This window comes from Numida meleagris, chromosome 10 (genome assembly GCF_002078875.1).
Source record: "Numida meleagris isolate 19003 breed g44 Domestic line chromosome 10, NumMel1.0, whole genome shotgun sequence".
Taxonomy (NCBI): Eukaryota; Metazoa; Chordata; class Aves; order Galliformes; family Numididae; genus Numida; species Numida meleagris.
Window position 1 is genome coordinate 644,589 of NC_034418.1, and position 18,846 is coordinate 663,434.

At 53.3% G+C, this 18,846-nt stretch overlaps 1 protein-coding gene across 1 annotated transcript in view; it reads left to right on the forward strand.

The window, feature by feature from the left end:
* Nucleotides 1-18,351, forward strand: part of CPNE2 (copine 2) — a 36,940-nt gene extending 18,589 nt beyond the window's left edge. The window contains exons 6-16 of the mRNA XM_021408037.1: nt 1,041-1,124; nt 2,740-2,829; nt 3,186-3,284; nt 5,059-5,145; nt 5,758-5,817; nt 7,731-7,864; nt 8,248-8,302; nt 12,074-12,125; nt 13,442-13,575; nt 16,871-17,107; nt 17,771-18,351. Of these exons, the coding sequence (XP_021263712.1) occupies nt 1,041-1,124; nt 2,740-2,829; nt 3,186-3,284; nt 5,059-5,145; nt 5,758-5,817; nt 7,731-7,864; nt 8,248-8,302; nt 12,074-12,125; nt 13,442-13,575; nt 16,871-17,107; nt 17,771-17,878 (1,140 nt within the window). The 3' untranslated portion in view covers nt 17,879-18,351. The remainder of the gene's footprint in view (nt 1-1,040; nt 1,125-2,739; nt 2,830-3,185; nt 3,285-5,058; nt 5,146-5,757; nt 5,818-7,730; nt 7,865-8,247; nt 8,303-12,073; nt 12,126-13,441; nt 13,576-16,870; nt 17,108-17,770) is intronic.

The window sequence follows — 18,846 nt, forward strand, 5'->3', positions numbered from 1 at the left end:
AGCTTTAATGGTCTACTCTTCACTGTTGCCATGTGGTAAATAATATAAAATGAAAGCAGTCGTCAGAGGTGACTGAGTTTTGACTAGAGCAGGTTCCAGTTTCTCCAAGCCAAAATACTTTGCAGTGCTTTATGTTTCCAGCTGGCTTTGGGAGCAGGGTTAGGATAGAAGTAGTAAGGGTTTTCTGCTGGAGCCTGCGACCACGCCAGCTGCTGCCTCCTGTGCTGGGACCCCCAGCGTCCCCCAGCCCTGAGCATCCCCACTGCGTCCCCTGGAAACCAAAAGGGTCCTCCGGCCGATTGAGGATTCAGGCAGCCGCCTCCATCTGGACTTCTCAGGAAACAGGAAATCATTTGGAGTGTTTTGGGTTGGCTTTGTTTTTATCGCAGTTTTCTGAATGGGAGCAACCTTCTCTTGCAAGCGCAGGGGTTCTTCTCATCAGCTCTCCCATGCTGCTCCAAGACCTCAGTCGCCCCATGCCGATGCCCAGCGGGGACGTGTGCTGTGTTTGCCATACAGCAGCGGCCCTTTATCGAGGGGATATCGAAGGAAAGCAAATACACGCTGGCTGAAGTCTGCGTGTCTCGGAGGGTGTTGCATGATCTCTGTCAACACCCGTGCAGCTTGCTCCTTCAAGATTTGCTCTGCTCATGCTTTCCTGCTGTGTGTAGGAGGGTTTTTTTTTTTTCCCCCCAGACTCTCATACGCTTCATAATTCTGTTTGTGCTTTGAAGCTCTGGTTGTTTTTCTAACCCAAACACAGCTGCCTCCCAGCTGGGGCTGTTTGCTGTGGCATCGGTGTCCAGAGAGGGTGCCAAGTCCCACGGACACGTGCCTGGGTGCTGGAAGGCCACGATGCGGTGCGAACACCAACAGGACCTGCAGGACCCACACAAACACCCGTGGGAATCAGCATCCCCATAGACCACAGTCATGCGCTGATGTACTGGAAAAGCAGGAGGAAGGAGGGTGTCTTGGACCAGTGGCTGCTTGACCAACCTGCAAATCCCTGTGTAAGCTGTGCTGTTGTTCTTCCCCAGGACCTGTTTGGAAAGTCAGACCCCTTCTTGGAGTTCTATAAACCTGGTGACGATGGGAAGTGGATGCTGGTCCATAGAACAGAGGTGAGCTACTGAAACACCATCATCCTTAGCTCAGCTCCTTTTAAACTTTATGACGTTATCTCGTAAATCCCTGATAAAGGGGGTGAGATCCTGGGAAGTGGCTAAGGGTCATGCTGGGTTTTCCTTTAAACAGTGGGACAGGGGAGAAAGTGTTGCAGCAGCCCCCCTGTGGTACTGCCCTCATGCCAGACAAGCAGCTTCACATTTTGAGGTTGGATACAAGGGGAGAAAGTGCTCAGTTCCTGCAGCTTTGGCTGCACGAATGTGATCAGGTGTTAGCCTGAGGCTGGTATTTGTCGTGTCAGGAGGGAGCTGGCTGCAGGGAAGGGTTAGTGCTCTCTTTCCAGCCTGTTATTTAGGAGGAGCTGAGCCCAGCTGGCTGCGTGCAGTGAAGGAGCAGGATCCTCGCACCGCCCACCCGTGGGACCCGGCGGCTGGCAGCATATGGGCTCCACTCCACACGCGTGCCTCCCTGCGTGGGCTCCCTGCTCTCCCAGCCTCCTGGAGGAGGTGTTTACAAATTCTCTGCTAAACTGTGCTCGCAGTGTCAGGGTTTTTCCCAGTCTGTCAATCTGTAATATAAAAGCCCATTGCAAGTCCCACGTGATTATTTGTCGGCTCTGTCCTGCAGCAGCGGGGACAGACTTGCTCCTCGCCTGCCTGGGTTGCTCCTGGTCTCAGCAGAAGGAGCTGATGGCTTTGGAGAGAGGAGGGGCAAAACTTCCTGCGTGTTTTGTGTGCCAGGGCTGTGTGTTTGTTCCGCAGTGCAAACAAACACCAGCAAGAAGACTGGCATAGGGTTAGCTCTGCACCATGCATTCCCTGCACTTCCTGTAGCTCTGGCTGTAAAGCCCTAGGGTCCTGTGTGATGGGCCCTCTGCTCCAGGGATCCCTGTGTTTGCCTTGGCACAGAGTGGCGTTGCTCAGTGGTCACCCCTTGCTGACTTTCTGTGTGTTTTTCTTTCCCTTTTCCTTTAAACCTTTGAGCCAGTCTGCTCCTGCGATATCTGCAGCAGGTGCAGGCCCTTGGGACAAGGAGGTGAAGTCGAAGGTGAAGCCAGAGGAAGGGGCCATAGGGCACATCCCATTATAGCACTGGCCTTTGCACCTCCGCAGGTGGCTGCTTCATCAGGCTTGCTGCTGGTGCTTCAAGGAGAATGCTGTCCTGCAAAGGCCATGCCCTTGGCAACTCTGAGCTTTGTGTCCTGGACTGAGATTCACGTCAGTCTCTCTCTTTGAGCAGGGCATCTCTGTGAAAGCGTCTTCACGTGCCCTGCAAGCATCTCCAAGGTCTGCAGCACGTACAGTTTGCTTAGCACCAAGCGCTTGCATTCCTTTGGCACGTGTCAAAAAGCATCAGTGACATTTCTCCAGCTCGTGCAGCAGCTGTTACACAGATAAGGCGAGATCTGGGCATATCGAGGGCTGCTCGGCTCTCTGTGATGGTTGTGGTGTCCCACTGCTCCGTCTCCTCTGTGCTCAGACCCTGGTTGGAAGTAGTGGGGCAAGGTGAGGGTTGCAGAGGGCAGGTTTATATCGGAGGGAACATCCCCTGCTTTGTGCCCGTGTCCTCTTTCACCCTTTGTAACCGCCTCCTTCCGTTCCCACCCCACAGGTGATCAAGTACACGCTGGACCCCGTCTGGAAGCCGTTCACTGTGCCTTTAGTGTCACTGTGTGATGGAGATGTGGAGAAGCTGATCAAGGTAACGGTGACCCTTCGGCTTCGTCTTGGGGTGAGGAGAGGCCTCATGGCAGCCTACAGCTTCCTTGCAGGGAAGCAGATCTCTGCTCTCTGGTGACACTGACAGTGCCCAAGGGAACGGCATGGAGCTCTGTCAGGGGAGGGTCAGGTGGGGATCAGGGAAAGGTTCTGCACCAGAGGATGGTGGGCACGGCACAGCTCCACAGGGCAGTGGGCATGGTCCCGAGCTGCTGGAGTTCAGGGGGCATTGGGGCACCACTCTCAGACACAGAATTTGCATGGTGCTGTGTGGAGCCAGGGGTTGGGCTCGGTGATCTTTGTGGGTCCCTTCCAACTTGGGATGTTTTGTGATTCTAGGTCATGTGTTACGACTACGACAGCGATGGGGGACATGACTTCATTGGAGAGTTCCAGACCTCAGTGGCCAGGATGTGTGAAGCCCAAGATGCCTTTCCAGTAAGTGCCGACACGTTTTCTGGGCAGAAAGGGGCGGGGGCAGTGGTGGCCACATTGTTCCTTGGTGCTGCAGATGGGTTTTGGTGCTTGCACTGAGACCTTCAACCTGTGCTGAGGTCTGGGGAAGCTCTGAGATGAGGAAGAGCCGCTTTTTCCTTGAATCTACACCACAAATGACTCAGGTCACTGCTGCAGCTGAAATATCTGAGTTAAGACAGCGTGAAGGCAGTCTTGTCTGAAAACCTGAGATTTGTCTGAAGCAGCATTTGAAGATGCCTTGCCATCTGGGGGGGCAGTGGAGGGGGCGTTCCCTGCATGCCCGTGCTGCTGTGCATGACATGCTGGAGCACGTGGCTTGGGTGCAGCTGGGGACATCCCTTTGCTTCCTCCCCTCATGTGGCTTGGCTGCTGCCTTGCTTGTGTAAGCCCCAGTGCCTCGGGGAGCAGCATCTGGGCAGAGACGAGGGCTGCACCCAGGAAGGTCAGGCATTCTCCGTGCCCCACACATCTGCGCCCCAGCTGCTGGGGGCTCTGGTTCTGAAGCAAGCAGCCTCAGTGCTGAGTACCACATGCCAGCATCCCTTCTCCCCGAGGCGGCTCCTCGTGACCTGTCTCTTCCTTTCATTTGGCCACGCTGATGTGAGTAAATACAGAAACAGGAGCAGAGATGCTCGAGATGCTCTTGCCGCAGAGCAGGCGCCACACGTTTGCAGACGGGAATGAGAAGATGAGAACTTGCTTCCCCTCTGCTGCTGTAGCATCGCTCCTCTTGCCTCAGGGCTTCGCTGTCTTTATGGCCTCCAGCCCATTGGATAGGAGGGTTGGTGGCAACCAGCGTGGTTTTAGGGTCGGGTGGCCAGCAGTAAAGCAGCAGGAAAACTTCCTGTGCTTATTGCAAGGAGTCAGCTGTTAATTCTCACCTCTGAGATCCTAAGGAAATAAGCACTGCTTGCAATCCTCCTGTTGGTTTCTCCCATAAACACTCTCCAGGCTAAGGTCTCCTGCTCTGCTGAATCCCCCAGGGCCTGGCCACATTCCCTTATCAGCTCGTGCTGCTCCCACCATGGGCTCGTTGGCATAATTCAGTCGCTTGATTTTTGTCCTAGAGGATTTTTATTTTTGTTTTTGCTCTTTTCTCGGGCGTGCTGGTATTTGACCTATGCTGAGACACGAGATGGCTGAAATACTCGGCCAGATATGCCTTTTTTTGTACACGCTGACAGAGCTGCAGTTTTGAGCCTGTTTGCAGGCAGCTCCATCTGCTTTTGCTGGCTGGCTGGAAGCTGCCCAGCAGTGCTTCTGCACTCCCTGGCCATGGTGGTCCTGTCAGAGCTGCTGGAGGCAAAATATGGGTGCCGTAGGACGAGGGCACCCATTTATCAGAGCCAGCTCTTCTAGCCCAGGTGTGCTCAGCTGATCTCAGGCTGATCCCAAATGCCCCTGAGCTGAGGGTCTGAGCTGGTGGGAGTTGTTCAGCATCCAGAGACTGCAGGAACAATGAGTCCAGAGCCCACATTTAGACTCTTGTTCTTTGACAAGAGTTTTTATTCAAACGGTTTTAGATTTAAAAAAAAAAAAAAAAACACAACAAAGCAATATTGCAGCCATTATTTTCTGAATATTGAAAAGGCATTTATTTCCCCAGAGCTTTAGAGGAACAGCTGTGGCCTGCCCTAGCTATCAGTGAGCTTGTCCTTGCTATTCCAGCAGTGGGGAGGACACGGCAGCAGTTCTGCTTCACAGTTAGCTTTGTGTAACAGCTTCTCTTTTACAGATAGAACTAGAGTGCATTAACCCCAAAAAGCAAAAGAAGAAAAAGAATTACAAGAACTCTGGGATCATCATTGTCAAGTCCTGCAAGGTGAGCACGACGCTAGGATGTTTCATTCTACTCTTGGGTAGGTTTGAGACTTTATATTGCACTGTGCTTCCCATCCCTTCTGTCTCCGATGCTCTTGGGTTTCCAAGTGCATGTACAGTGGGGCATGACTATTGGCAGTTTGCCTTCTGTTTGGGTTCCTCTCCCCTTGGAGAAGGATTTGCAGCCCTTTGCTCTCTGTTGTGCCAAGGCTGCATCCCTGGTGCCATGTGTGTGGATCAGTGTGGGTGGCCACACCACATGTGGCTTAGGAAGTGCCACAATGTTGCCCTGGAAGACGCTGGTGATTGCAGAATCATTAAGGTTGGAAAAGACCACTCAGATCACTAAGTCCAACCCCAGCCCACCCCCACCATGCCCACTGACCATGCCCCTCAGTGCCACATCTGTCCTTTTCTTGAAAACCTCCGGGGACAGTGACTCCCCCACCTCCCATGGTCATTCCCACGTGCTTTGCTGCATGGGTAGAGCTCCCTGAAGATCCAAAAATGTAGTGATGGGAGGCCTGGGTGGTTTCAGTGGTGGTTTGGTTTGTTTTTTTTTTCCTGTGATAGTGAAGATTGCTGAAACACTTTGTTTTCTATTTTCTTTCAGATAACCAGAGACTTCTCCTTCCTGGACTACATCCTGGGAGGCTGCCAGCTGATGTTCACTGTAAGGACTTTGGCTGCTGCTTGTCCAGTAGTGGTAACAAATATGTCATGGTTAAAATTGCTAAAGGGAGGTGCTGCAGGAGGCTGCCCTTGGGCCAGCTGAGCTGAATCTTGCTGGCTCAGCAGGGTGAGATTTCCTAGCAATGAGGAGCTGCTCCATTTTGCTGTTAAACCACGTGGTATTGGTATTGGGGATCAGTACCACGATGCTCGGGCACACAACCTACTGCTGCTCGAGGCTGTTGCTGAAGACGAGAGTCCCATGGAGTCCTTCACAAATTTGTACCAACTTCTCCCCCTATCACTGTTAACTGGCATCCAGATTTCTGAGCGAGGTCTGGGTGTTAACAAGGCAGTGTTTCTGCATTTTTTATTTGCATTTCCACCTTCACACAAGCTGGAACACCAGCACTTTGTCAAGAGGAATTAAAGGGGGACGTTACAACCCTGAACGAGCCCATCACAACACAGAAGTGCTGTTTTTTTTCCCTCCATTAGCTTTCTCATTTCTGAAAACTTTTCTGCTGCGGCACCCAGCGAGCGCTGGGCACACGCAGTCATTTCAGTTTTTATTTTGTTGTCTTGTCTCAAAACATCGGGGGGAGAGGAGGAGGAGGAGGAAGAGTTACCATAGAAACAGGAACGAGTGCGAGAGCTCTTTATGTGCCATTCTGCTGCTGTGCGTGAAGGTCTTGGTGCTGGGGAGCGAATAGAAAGGGAAAATCACCAAGTGTATTGGTAGCACAGAGCTTTTGTGTGAATTAAAGGGAATGCCGAAATCTCACTCGTTGCTTTGAGACCTGCTGGTAATGGGAAGTGCTGGGATTTTCCCCTCCCAGGGCACCTGGTTCAGTTTCTGCTCTCCTACGTGGCTCCTGGCATGTTCTGCATGGCGCCTCAGTTTCCTTATTGCGCTCTGACCAAGCGTGGCTTGGCTGCTTCTGTTTCGTTGGAGCAGTGAGCTATAAGACCATCACTTTTGTGCTGAAGAGGTCAGGTTTTACCAGGCTTCTCGCACACTCCTCTGCTGCCATCCTGCAGGGCTGAGCCCAGGGAGGGCAGTGGCCTCTGGGACCCTTCTGCTGCCCCATGCTGCAGGATGTGTCTCGTCATCCCCACCCCTGGCTCTGACCCAGCCCGGGAGCCGAGTTTTTCCTCTCTCATTACAGATACAGAACAAAATCCCCTGCAAATCCCCTGAGCTCAATTTAGCCACCAAAGTTATTTTGGGTTTTTCCTATTTGCTCTGCAAACAAGGCGAACGCAGGCACGCCGTCTGCTCGTCTCTTCCTCGCTCTTCCCTCCCAGTCATTTCAAATCTGGTGGCTCATCGCCTCGCCGCATCTGACCACGTTTAACTGGGCTCAAGATCTTGGATACGCATTCCTACAAATGTCTTTAAATAGCGAGGAGGAGAGAGAAGCATGAGTGCCTTGCTGACAAAGCAGGAACTCAGCCTGCATTGGACCCAGGGGAAGCACCGTGTAGGGCAGCTGTAGGGAAAGCTCAGCTCAGGGTTGTGTCTCTTGGGACAAAAAAGACCTTGAACCCAACAAAAGCCCAGGCAGCCCTGGGTGCTTTAGCGTCCATGGGGCTCCTTGGTGTCTGGGAGATGGACAGCAAGAGTTTCAGCACGAACCCTGGTGGTGGTGGAGGCTTGTTCCTTTGGGACACCATGTCTGTGATTCTTGATGGTGGAACATTTGGCTATCATAGTGAATTACTTTGTTTAACGTTGCTTTTTTTTTTTTTTCTTTTCTTAGGGAGGGCAAATTTGTTAAACTTCCCAAAGTTGGAGGTTTGGGCTGTGATAGGGCTGTGCCTGGGCCTCACCGTGGTCCATCCACAATGGGGAACGGGAGGGTAGGTTTGTAGTGGTGCCTGCTAACAGAGGGTTGTCTGTGCTTCCCTCAGGTCGGGATCGACTTCACTGCCTCCAATGGGAACCCACGGGACCCCTCCTCTTTGCACTACATCAACCCCATGGGAACGAATGAATACCTGTCAGCAATCTGGGCTGTTGGGCAGATCATCCAGGACTACGACTCGTAAGCGCTGCGCCTTCCTGCCTCTGCTATTGCTTTGCAGGCATTCCCCTGGCTTCCTGACGGGCTGCTGGGATGCATGTCACCCCTTTCTGTGGCTTGACATCCCACCTGTGGAGCAGGGGGAAATAGTGCCCTGCTTTTGGAAAACTCCTTGGGAGAAAATTGTGGTGTGCATTGAGATGGGGGCCCTGCGATGAGGAGGGCACATAAGGACAGAGTTTCTCCTCTTTTCCCATCACCACTGTGAAGTATGGTGGTGCTCGAGGAGATGAGGAGCGCCTTTCCTTGAGCTGGGGGGGTGGGGAGGCTGTTAGTGTCCTGAAGAGCATGCGAGCATCCCTTGTGTGTGTGGAAATACACTTGTATGTTTTCTTCCCTTGTAGGGACAAAATGTTTCCTGCTCTAGGATTTGGTGCCCAGCTCCCGCCAGACTGGAAGGTAACGTGCAGCAGTGATCTGTGTGCTTGAAACGTCTCTATCCTGAGAACTCACGGGCAGGATCAGAGCCGGGGCATGGGGCACGCTCAGGTTTGTAGGGCAACATGAGGTGGGGATGGAGTGCAGGCAACCAGGCTGGCCCTAAGGCTCCCTGGCACTGATGCCAGAGCCAGTGCTGTTGATTCATTTTGCTGGTGGGAGGCAGGAGCAATCTTGTGGCCCTGGATGAGTGCATTAGGTTGCAGGGAGCTCTGGCCGGAGGCTGGGAGCTGGACAGCCTCCAGGTGATGCTGTGTGAGCAGTGCCTGCAAGTTGTGGTGGCACATTAGGGCAGGAAATTGAGTGTTCAGGGGATTGAAGCCACCACGGTCCTGACCAGGCTGTGCTGGAGCATCAGCAGCACACAGAAGAGCACAGGGAGCCTGCTGGAGCCAGTGTTCTCTCCAAGAGCATTGGTCCTGGCTGGAGGCTCCAGGAAATGGGGCTGGGGAATGGGCCCCTGCACCTGGAGCCACCGCTGGACCTCTGCAGGGAGCTCGTTCCCTTCCTCCAACATTTTCACAATATAAATTTCTTTAGCCCCTGATGGTCGCTACAGCCCATGGTGCCTCCAGTATTTGCCTCTTTAATGAACTCCTCTGTGCTGGCAAGCACCAGGTCAGATTCAGAAATGCATCTCCTCTGGTCAGTTTGTCTGATGCCTGGACCAGGAAGTTATCCTCAACACGCTCCAGGAGTCCTTGGGATTGCTTGCAGCCTGCGCCTTGGCATCCCCTGCTCCTGCATCCCACTTCTTACCAGGGGTCAAGGACAACTGGGGGCATTTTAACCCTTCTACAGAAGCCCTCCAGGACTGGTCCAGTGCTGCTTGTCACAGCCACAGGAGCCACCTCCGGCTGCAGGTGACACTTCCCATCTAGCCTCTGCCTTTACATGGCCTCACATCTCTCAGCTGACCACAACCACGGGGCTCTCGTGGTTCCACCATGCCAAGACAGAGTCCGCTCCCATGGCGGCCAGAATCCCTGCAGTTCACATGGGAGTTGCTGCTGGTTGCCACTGTCTGGAGCGCGTCCCTCCCTGCACACACTCGAGCTGATTCATCCCCCTCGGCCAGCAAATGTCTCAGGTCTGTCGCTTCCCTAAATTCTGTGGGAAAATCTTGGTGAGCAACTTCCGAGGAATAACAATTGCCAGCTGCCGCCAGGGGATTTATTGTTTGTGGAGAGGAATGGGAATGGAAAACGCAGCGGGGCTGGAAGGAGCACGGCATGCAGAGACGAGTGGCTTCAGAACCCACGTGCTGAAACCCAAGGCTGGTGTTGGGGCAGGCTGGTGGGGAGCTGCGTGCCCAATGCCCTGTGTCCTGGCAGCAGGTGAAGCTCGGTCCCGATGGCCGCTGTGCATGGCAGACCAGGCTGAAAATGGGGAAGGTGGTTAGAGATACGAGTCGTGTATGTTGTGCTTTGTTCTCATCGCGCTCCCGTTGCCATGGCATCGCCAAACGCTTTCAGAGAACCAGTCGGAGTGAGATATTTTGCACACAAAAGTCTCGTTGGAAATGTCAAAGAACATCTTGCAATGTAACAGCTCTGTAAAGAGCCTCGAGCGGTTTCCCGGTAGGAAGCAGATGGGTTTCGGTTGCTGGGGGATGAGGCAGCCCTGCAGAGGGTGATGCTTAAAACTGAAGCCCCACCAACTGCCCCATCTCCTGGGCTGTGGCACGGGCACATCTACGAATCCTGATGGGAGGAGATGGAGCTTCCACCCACGACCACCCCATCCAGAGGGCACAGCCAGGCTGCACATGCGGACATCCCACCCTTTGGGGCTGCAGGAAGGGGTTGCTCCCCGTTGGGAAAGGTCCTGTGCTTGGATGTGGCTTAGTGGGCATGGTGGTGATGGGTTGGGTTGGACTGGATGATGGTAGAGGTCTTGTGCAACCTTAATGATTCTGTGATTCTTGCTGGTGAACGTGGTACCTCTAGGCACACCCAACAGGGAATGGGATCCCCCCCACGCCTTTTTTTTTTTTTAACTTTGTTATTTTGAAGCCCTGTTGAATTCCTGTAGGGTTTTCTAGCGGAGATATATATAATCTGTACAAACTTGAGAGGAGGTTTTGAAACATTTCAGCCACGCAGGGGGTGTGCTCCATGGAGTGCCGCAAAAAGTGAGGAAAACAGCTCCAAACCGCTTCGCTGCTGCTTAAAAGGAGGAGAAACCCCTCTTTTACAGTTGCAAAACATGGAAACATTTCTGTTTACCTTCTCTATAAATACTTGCATGGCAAAATTTGGAATGCTTTCTAAAGAAAAACCACCAAAAACAGTGAGCCCTTTAACGGCTGAAAATCCAGAAATCTGAAGGAGGACATCGTGCCCAAAATTAAGGCTTCCACCAGCAATGGTGTGTGGAAAAACAAGTCGTGCATTTCAGAATGTGCCTCGAGTTGCTTGTTGGTGTGAATGGGATCGTCGCTGGCTGTGCTTATGGGCACGGAGACGCCCGAGCGGTTCGGTACCATCCATCCGTACGGCAGCTCGTCGGCTTTGCGGCACGCCGGAGTTCCAGCCTGACCTACTTTTGTTTGTTTGTGTCGTTTCTCACCCCACGGTGCCTTGCAAAAATAGTTTCTGCTGCTTTCGACACAATGCCCATTCTAATTGGAAAGTCTGAACCAGATGCGTGCTGCTTTCGCAGTCTCGGGAGGACTTGGGCTTCACGTGGCAATGTAGAGGACATTCATTCTGCCAGCGTTGGGAGTACGCATGTCCTGAAGCCATCCCTGGGCTGAGAACCGCAGCGAACCGCCTCCCTCATGAGAGGAAGAAAATATCCTTGTTTTGTAACTACAGCACAGAGCTTGTTGTTTGGGAGCCCTTGTATCCAGTGGGCTGAGATCCCATATCATGCCTTCGGCTCCCAGAGGTGCTGGAAGAGGGAGCTGCGTGTCCTTGGTGCTGCTGAGAGCGCGTTTGCTCCACGCTGTGCCTGAATCACAGTGAGGAACACCTCAGCCCCCAGATTGCTAGGGGAATAACCACCAGGTGGTCAACCTGTGCCAACATTGTCAAGGTTCACGTTGGTGCACAGGAGCCCTGAGCCTCTCTTGCACCCAGGCCATTGAACTACGCTTTCAGAGCATCCATTCCCAATTTATTTTTGTGGTTTCTGACTGCAAGCACTCCCTACAGGAGTAGATCCGGAGGGTTTCTGCTGTTGGTTTCTCTGGCTCAGCTGATGCTACAAGCAGGGATGTGCTGGGCTACCTACCAGTGTCACAGGGGACCTCCTTTTGAGGGCATCTCCCTCAGCTTGGGAGGAGGTGGCAGAAAACCCGGTGGGCCTTGCACCTGCTTTGTAGGGATGGTTGAGTGGTCATGACACCTCTCCTGTACTGCTTTTCACCCTCGCCATGGCTCAGATCATGAAGCTAATTATGGGCATTAGGATGAAGCCATTTCTCCTGGTGAAACACGTGCTTTCCTTTCCCTCTGGGCAGCCAGCAGGAAGCCATGGGGACAACTTGCTGTCATCGCTGGTGGTGTGATAATGTCAGGTGTGTCAATGATGGGAGTGGGAGGCCAGAGGAACCAGTCCATCCCCAGCCCTGACCACGTTTATCTTTGCTCCTCACTGTCGGATAACAGGGGGCTGGGAAGCATTGCTGGCCCAGCAGGACAAACCTGTGTGACGCTGCATCAGCTAAAGTGATAGGGAGCACCGTGCTCTGCCTCTGTGCTAATTCAGATCTCTTCTCCTCCACAGGTATCCCATGAGTTTGCCATTAACTTCAACCCCACGAACCCATTCTGTTCAGGTGAGCACCTGCCAGGCCTTTGCATGCCTTCAGTGTCTTTTGTCCTTCCCTCTGGGCTTCTCCAGTAACTTGTCTCAGGAGTTTTTCAAGGTCAGTTCAGAGACAGCCTTTAACATGGAAGCAGAACAGCTACTACGGGTTCACTCAATGGAAAGCAGAGAAGATCTGGGGGTGTGTAGGAGGTCCCAGGGTAAAATGCAACTGGATTCAGACAGCATGAAAATACCGCCTTCGTTCCGAGTGTCCTACTAGCCGTCTGCTGGTGAGAAACACAAGGGCTGTTTAGCAGATGGGGAATTCAGGCTTAATGCTTCTGTAGCTCATTTAGCAACTGAGAGCCAATAGCAGTCGTTACTGAAGAGCTGTTCTAACCATGTACAGTGAGGGCTACCTTGAGCTGCCAAGGCCGTCTGTGTTGACCTCTGCTTTACCCCAGCAGAACAAGAGCTCGGTGATAAAGAAAGCCTTGTGGGGCTGGCTTTGTTCTCCTGGTTTGCGTGAGTGGGGAAGGACAGAAAGATCTTCCTGGGCAGCTCTGTGGGATGGCAGAAGCAGAAGAATCTGTGGTGACCTGCAGGATGGACTGCTGCTTCCCAAACAGCCTGGGAGCTCTCAGGGTGTTTCTAGGGCATTTCAGCTTCTGCACTACCTCCTCTGCCCCATGTCTGTCTGGTATTTTGTTAAGCTCAGATACCAGGAACTGCTTCTTGCTCCTCCTCTTTGCCTGATTTTGAGATTTTTGCAGAAACACAAGGAAAGCCTTTGGTTGTGGGTGCTATGCTACACCAGAGAAGGTGTGAGAATCTGCTGCAAAGTGGCTGAGGAGCAAAGCCCTGATTTTAGAACATTTGCATAGAGGTGGATGAAACTTCATGATTTGGATGAGTTTGGAGGAAAAAGATATTTCGAACTTGAGCTCCCTTGGCATTACTAGCTCATCATCCTCTACTCAGTCAGATAGCAATGGGACAGAGGGGAACAGTTCTAAACTAAAAGTGGGGAGATTTAGATTAGATGTTGGGGGGAATTTTTTCACTCGAAGGCGCTGGAGCAGGCTGCCCAGAGAAGGTGTGGATGCCCCATCCCTGGAGGTGTTCACAGCCTGGATGGGGCACTGAGGAAACCTGGTCTAGCGGGGGTTGTCCCTGCCCATGGCATGGACATGACGTCTTGTTGGAACGGGATGATCTTTAATGTCCCTCCCAACCTCAGTCAGTCTGTGATTCTGCGATCATGCTTGGAGTATGGTGCTGGATGTGGTGGCTGGCTTGGGCTGTTGCATGTTGTGATGTTGGGCTTCTCTGGTTTCCCCACAGGCGTGGAGGGCATTGTCCAAGCGTACTCAGCCTGCCTGCCTCACATCCGCTTCTACGGACCCACCAACTTCTCCCCCATCGTCAACCACGTGGCCCGGTTTGCAGCTCAGGCAACCCAGCAGGAGGCTGCATCCGTAAGTCCTATTGTTCTGTGGCTGCGATGTGACATGGCCAGTGTGACCTGGTGCCTTGCTTCATGTCAGGAGAGATGAGGCTGCGGGAGAGGCTGAGCCAGGCTCAACCTGGGCTATCCGTAGGAGAAAGTTTCTGAGTTTCTTGTTTGGGTTTAGCAACTACTCCAACACTTCGCCACGTGGGGAGAACAGCCAGGATAGGTGGTGGGTTGTGTCTGAGCTATCTCATGGCCACTGTGGCATCACTGCTGGGCTCCCTTCCCCGGGGACGTGGCATGCTCGGCAAACAAAGCTGGCCGGCGAGACCGGACTATTTAGGGGAACTGGGGATGAAAGCTGCCTGCAAACAATTGTGGGAAGATCTCCCCATCCCTCGTGGCTGACATGCGTCTGCTGTTCCGTTGCCCCATGCTGGTGAATGGAAAGGGCTTGGAGGAGAGTTAGAACTAACCCTGCCTGTGAAGCCCAGCCGAGGGCTCTCAGCTGGCTGTCGTCACTTTACACACAGAATGTCAAAAAAACAATGCAAAAACTCTTCAACAGTCAACAGAACGGCAGCTGTGGAAAATCAGAAATTACTGGGGAGGGAAATGAGACGGGGGTGGGAGATGCCATGAGTTGAGCGACCCTTGGATTTATACGAATGAGCGCAGTGTGAAATGTTGCCCCCCTTATCTCAAAGAGGATCCAGTAGCCCTAGATGATAGCAAGAGTTGACCAGGTGTGGAGCAACTCCCAAGCGAGAAGTGACAAGGCTGCAACCTTCTGGCCTGGAGAACGTCAAGGTGTGAGCTCAGGAGTCCATAACATGCACTGGCAGGATACAGGAAAGCTTTGATCTGTTCTACTTCTTTTCCTGAAGCATCCACCACTGGCTTCTGCTGAGCTCCATGGGGCTTTGGAACCTCTGCTTGTGTGGATTCTGGCCAAGAAGAGAATGATGGTCCTGAGAAGCACAGCCCTGTTGCTTTCCAAATAGCTTTGGGCTCCTGTGTGGTGTGGGAGTGACGAGACTGTCATGGGGACCATGGGGGAACTAGGATGGTGACAATGCTGCCATGGTGTGGCTGGGAAACGGGAGCAGCTGGGCTGAGGTTCACAGAGTGGCTTCAAACCTTTGGCTTATGTCACTTCAACACAAAGCAGACAGCTGGAGGAAGGTGCTTTTGGGTAAAGCAACATGTTGCTCATGTGGCCAAATGCGAACCGTCTCCTGGAAGAAGACCTTTCTGCTTCTCCCCCTTGGATGACGTCGAGTATCTTGTTTTTATCGCTCCTTTTCACGCTGGTTGGACAAGCAGTGGGTTCAGAGCCAGGACTGGGGTTCCCGTGCGGCCGCTCCAGCCACTCATCAGTCCTTGAAGTCGCAGCTAATTAGCCCAGCAGACTGCTTACATCTGTATGTCAGAAAGCTGCTCGTTAGCATGGAGGCCCGTTGCACCGGGCATGCATCCTCATGTGCAGGAGACGGTGCCAGCACGGTGGTAGGAGGGGGATGCTTGTGCACTGCTGCTCTCCCCAGCTCCAGGCGTGAAGCAATACTGCCCCATGCTTGCCTTTTTAATTTGCTTTCTTCGTTAAAATCGGCCACTTCCAGCAACTGCCCTTTCGAGGGGATCCCATCGCTTCCCATCCATCCCTCCCTCACCCTTCTTGGCACTTCCATCTCCCACAGGATGGCCGTGGGCTGTCAGCCCTCGCGTCCACACACACTGCTCATGGGGGAAGGCCTGAATTGGGTTTGATTTGCCACAAACCCAGGTGCCTCCTCAGCTTTCATTTTCTCTCCTTGTATCAGAGGGGGAGGGAGAATCCCCCACGCCGCGCGGCAAGCAGAGGCACTAATCGTATGCAAATTGCACCCCTCCGTTGGCACTAATCGTTTAATCAAGGGAGATTTTAAATAATACGCACCAAAGGAACAGGCTGGAGACGGCTCTGCCTTTTTTGGAAGCACAGAACGTGATGGATCAGGGGATGAGCCCTGGATCGGCGCGATGGGAGCAGGCAGCCCTGCCCCAGCTCCTTGTCCCCATCCCGGGATGGGCTGTGCATGCCCGTGGTGGTGCTGGATGCCCACAGAGTCCAGGCTCGGCCTTCCCAGCCAGGCTGATGTTCAGTTCCCAAGGAGGTTGTTCTAAAATTGTCATCGCTCGCTTGGAGCGCGTCCAGCCGATGCTGCCAGGTAAGGAGGCTCGCAGCTGCTGTGCTGCAGAGCCCTGGGGCTTTTCGGATGATCATCTCCCATTTCACTTCGCTTCTGAAATATGCAGTGAGAAGCAGTGGATGAGCTCTGCTCCCTCTGTCTCCTTTGTGCTTTCTGGCGCTTTTCTCTATCACGGATTTCAGAGAACGGGAACGAAAGGAGAGAGACCTGTCTAGTTTCATTCTTTTTTACCATGCTCAGTGGCCAGTTTTGCACCGATTTACTCACAGGCAAAGAAGGTTGGGCAGGAAGGGTGCAATGAGCTGGATTTTTGGCTGTTATCAGCTGCTCTCTTTGAGACTTTACTCTTCCTCCCTTACAGGTGCATGGTCAATCCTGGCCAGCAGCGTGCGAGCACACAGCTCCTCTCTTTAACACCAAAAAAAAGATTGTTGGTGCCAATTCTGGATTCCAGATACTGCCTTCTTGCTAAGTCCTCTCCTGGAACACTTTTTTCCCCAGCTCTGTGTGTTTGCCCTGTTTCAGCACTGTGCTTCCCGGGATGTGCCCAGGGTCCTGCAGTGCTCAGGGCAGGAGTGGGTCCCGCTGCTGCGGCACAGCGGTGCCAGGAACCCACCCTCATTTGCACTCGGAGTTTAGCTGAGGGAAGAAAGCACTTAGGGGAGAATTCAGGAGACAAGATGTGGGCTGGAGGAAAAACAAGAAAATGGGCTTCGGGCTGCGTGTCTCCTCCTGCTTTTCTAGGACGTCGGCACTGGTGGTTTTCAGAGGAAATGGAAAGAATGAGGAGAGGCACAAAAGGCTTTAATGCTCCTAAGTGCTTGTTTTTCATCATTTCTCCACCACGCGCAAGACGTGTAATGCACCAAAATGGAACCATTACTTTCCCCTGAGGGAGAGGAGATGGAGGCGCTGGTCTTTGCGGGGTGCACGTGCCGCAGCCTTGCTGTGTTGTGTCCATCTATCTGTCCCCATGTCCTCTCCTTCAGCTCCGTGGGACAGGGGAGTGTGCGGGGACAGGGAGATGGCATCTGCCAGCAGTGAGCCTTGAGCACTCCCAAACCCCATGAGTAGACGCATCCCTTGCAGCCCTGCCTGGCTCTGACCCTGTGTTTCCCCTCTCTGCAGCAATACTTCATCCTCCTCATCATCACGGATGGGGTCATCAGCGACATGGACGAGACGCGCCACGCCGTGGTGCAGGCGTCCAAGCTGCCCATGTCCATCATCATCGTGGGGGTGGGCAACGCCGACTTCGCTGCCATGGAGTTCCTGGACGGGGACAGCCGCGTGCTGCGCTCCCACACTGGCGAGGAGGCCGTGCGCGACATCGTCCAGTTCGTGCCCTTCCGGGATTTCCGCAACGTGAGTCCGAGCCCCCCCAGTGCTGGGATCTGGGGTCTGCGGTGCCGTCCCCTGGAGAAGAGGTGGCTGCTCCAGGGAGACCTCGCTGTGGCCTTCCAGTACCTAACAGGGCCCCCAGGAAGGATGAGGAGGGACTCCATCAGGGAACGTAGCGATAGGACAAGGGGGAATGGCTTTAAACTAGCAGGGGAGGTTTAGGTTAGACATTAGGAAGAAATTACTTGCTGTGAGGGTGGTGAGGCCCTGGCACAGCTGCCCAGAGCTGTGGGTGCCCCATTGCAGGAGGTGCCCGAGGCCGTGGGTGGGTTTCTGGAGAAACCTGGTGTATGGGAGGTGCCCCTACCCATAGCACAGACGTGGTATCTTGTTGGAACATGGTGACCCTTGAGGTCCCAAACCATTCTGATTCTGTTTTGTGCTCTGACCCACACTGTTCTGTGTGTGGTTCTCATCTTGGAAGTGGGGCAACACCAGCAGATGCCAAAACATTTGGGAGCCACTTAAAAGAGAGAGCACTCATTGTGCTCCCATCCGCTCTACCCTCTCCCACACCACCTGCCTCTCTCTGCCCTGCAAGAGAATTGTCCCCCAGACGGTGGCATGCAATATGACCACAGGTGTATCGAGTCCTGTGCCACTGCTTCTTTCTCTCTTTGCCTGCAGGCCCCCAAGGAGACACTGGCCAAAGCCGTGCTGGCAGAGCTGCCCCAGCAAGTCGTGCAGTACTTCAAGCACCAAAACCTGCCCCCCATCAACTCGGAGCCCGCGTAGCGCCGTGCCCGGCCCCGTCTGCATGTTGCCGAAATCTGTTGGTCCCACCGAAAGCGCATGTTCCACATGCTGTTCAATGAAGAATACCCTCCCTGAAACACACAGGTTTGTACTTCTTAATTTAATTGTTAAGTTCTTAAAGCTCAGCCCGGAGAAGCGCCTGGCTCCACTTGGTACAGCCGCAGCCCGAGGTAACACCGAGAGGCCGGGCCGTGCCCCAGTCCCGCTCCGTTGAGTCACTTTTCAGTATTGAATGTACTTTGTATAATTTTAGTGGAACAGGATACAATTTTTACAAAACAAAACTTGCTTTTTCCAAGCAATGAAGTGCTTAATATACTATTCCCATTTGGTGAACTGGTCATGTATCTGTGCCGTACCCGTACCGCTGTCATGCTCTACGTTCATTTTTATACCGTGTACATGTTATATTTGTTATACTCAGGTTAATAAAGAAACTTGGACATTTAAAACAAGGGGCTGCTGTCTGGTCCGGGCTGGTAGCACTGTGCGAGGGCTGGGTGCTTGGGGTGGCTTGCTGCTCCACCTGCACCATGCCTGCAGCGCATTGGCACAGCGCAAAGCCCCGTGCCAGCCTCAGCCCTGGAAGGTGGGTCCTGCTTGGGGAAATGTTTGCCTTGCAAAGCCCTCTGGAATGGAAAAACACCCCAGCACTCTCCACCCCCCCCCCCAATCCCTTTTCCAAACAGGGAAGCGGTCTCTGAATGGTGGCTTGTTTAGAACTAACCCTGTACACAGCTCTGCTGCCGGCCAGGCAGGCGCTGTGCTGCTCAGCTTTCAGATCAAAGTCTGGGGCTCTGGAAAAATGTTTTCTTTCCGTCAGGAAACCTCGCAGAGAGAGAAGAGAAACTAAAATATTTCAATTCCACCATGAAATGATGGTGCTGCTGGAGTCCTTCCCCAGTCCCAGGGCAGAATTCCTGCCCCAGCTGCTTCCAGTTGGGCTG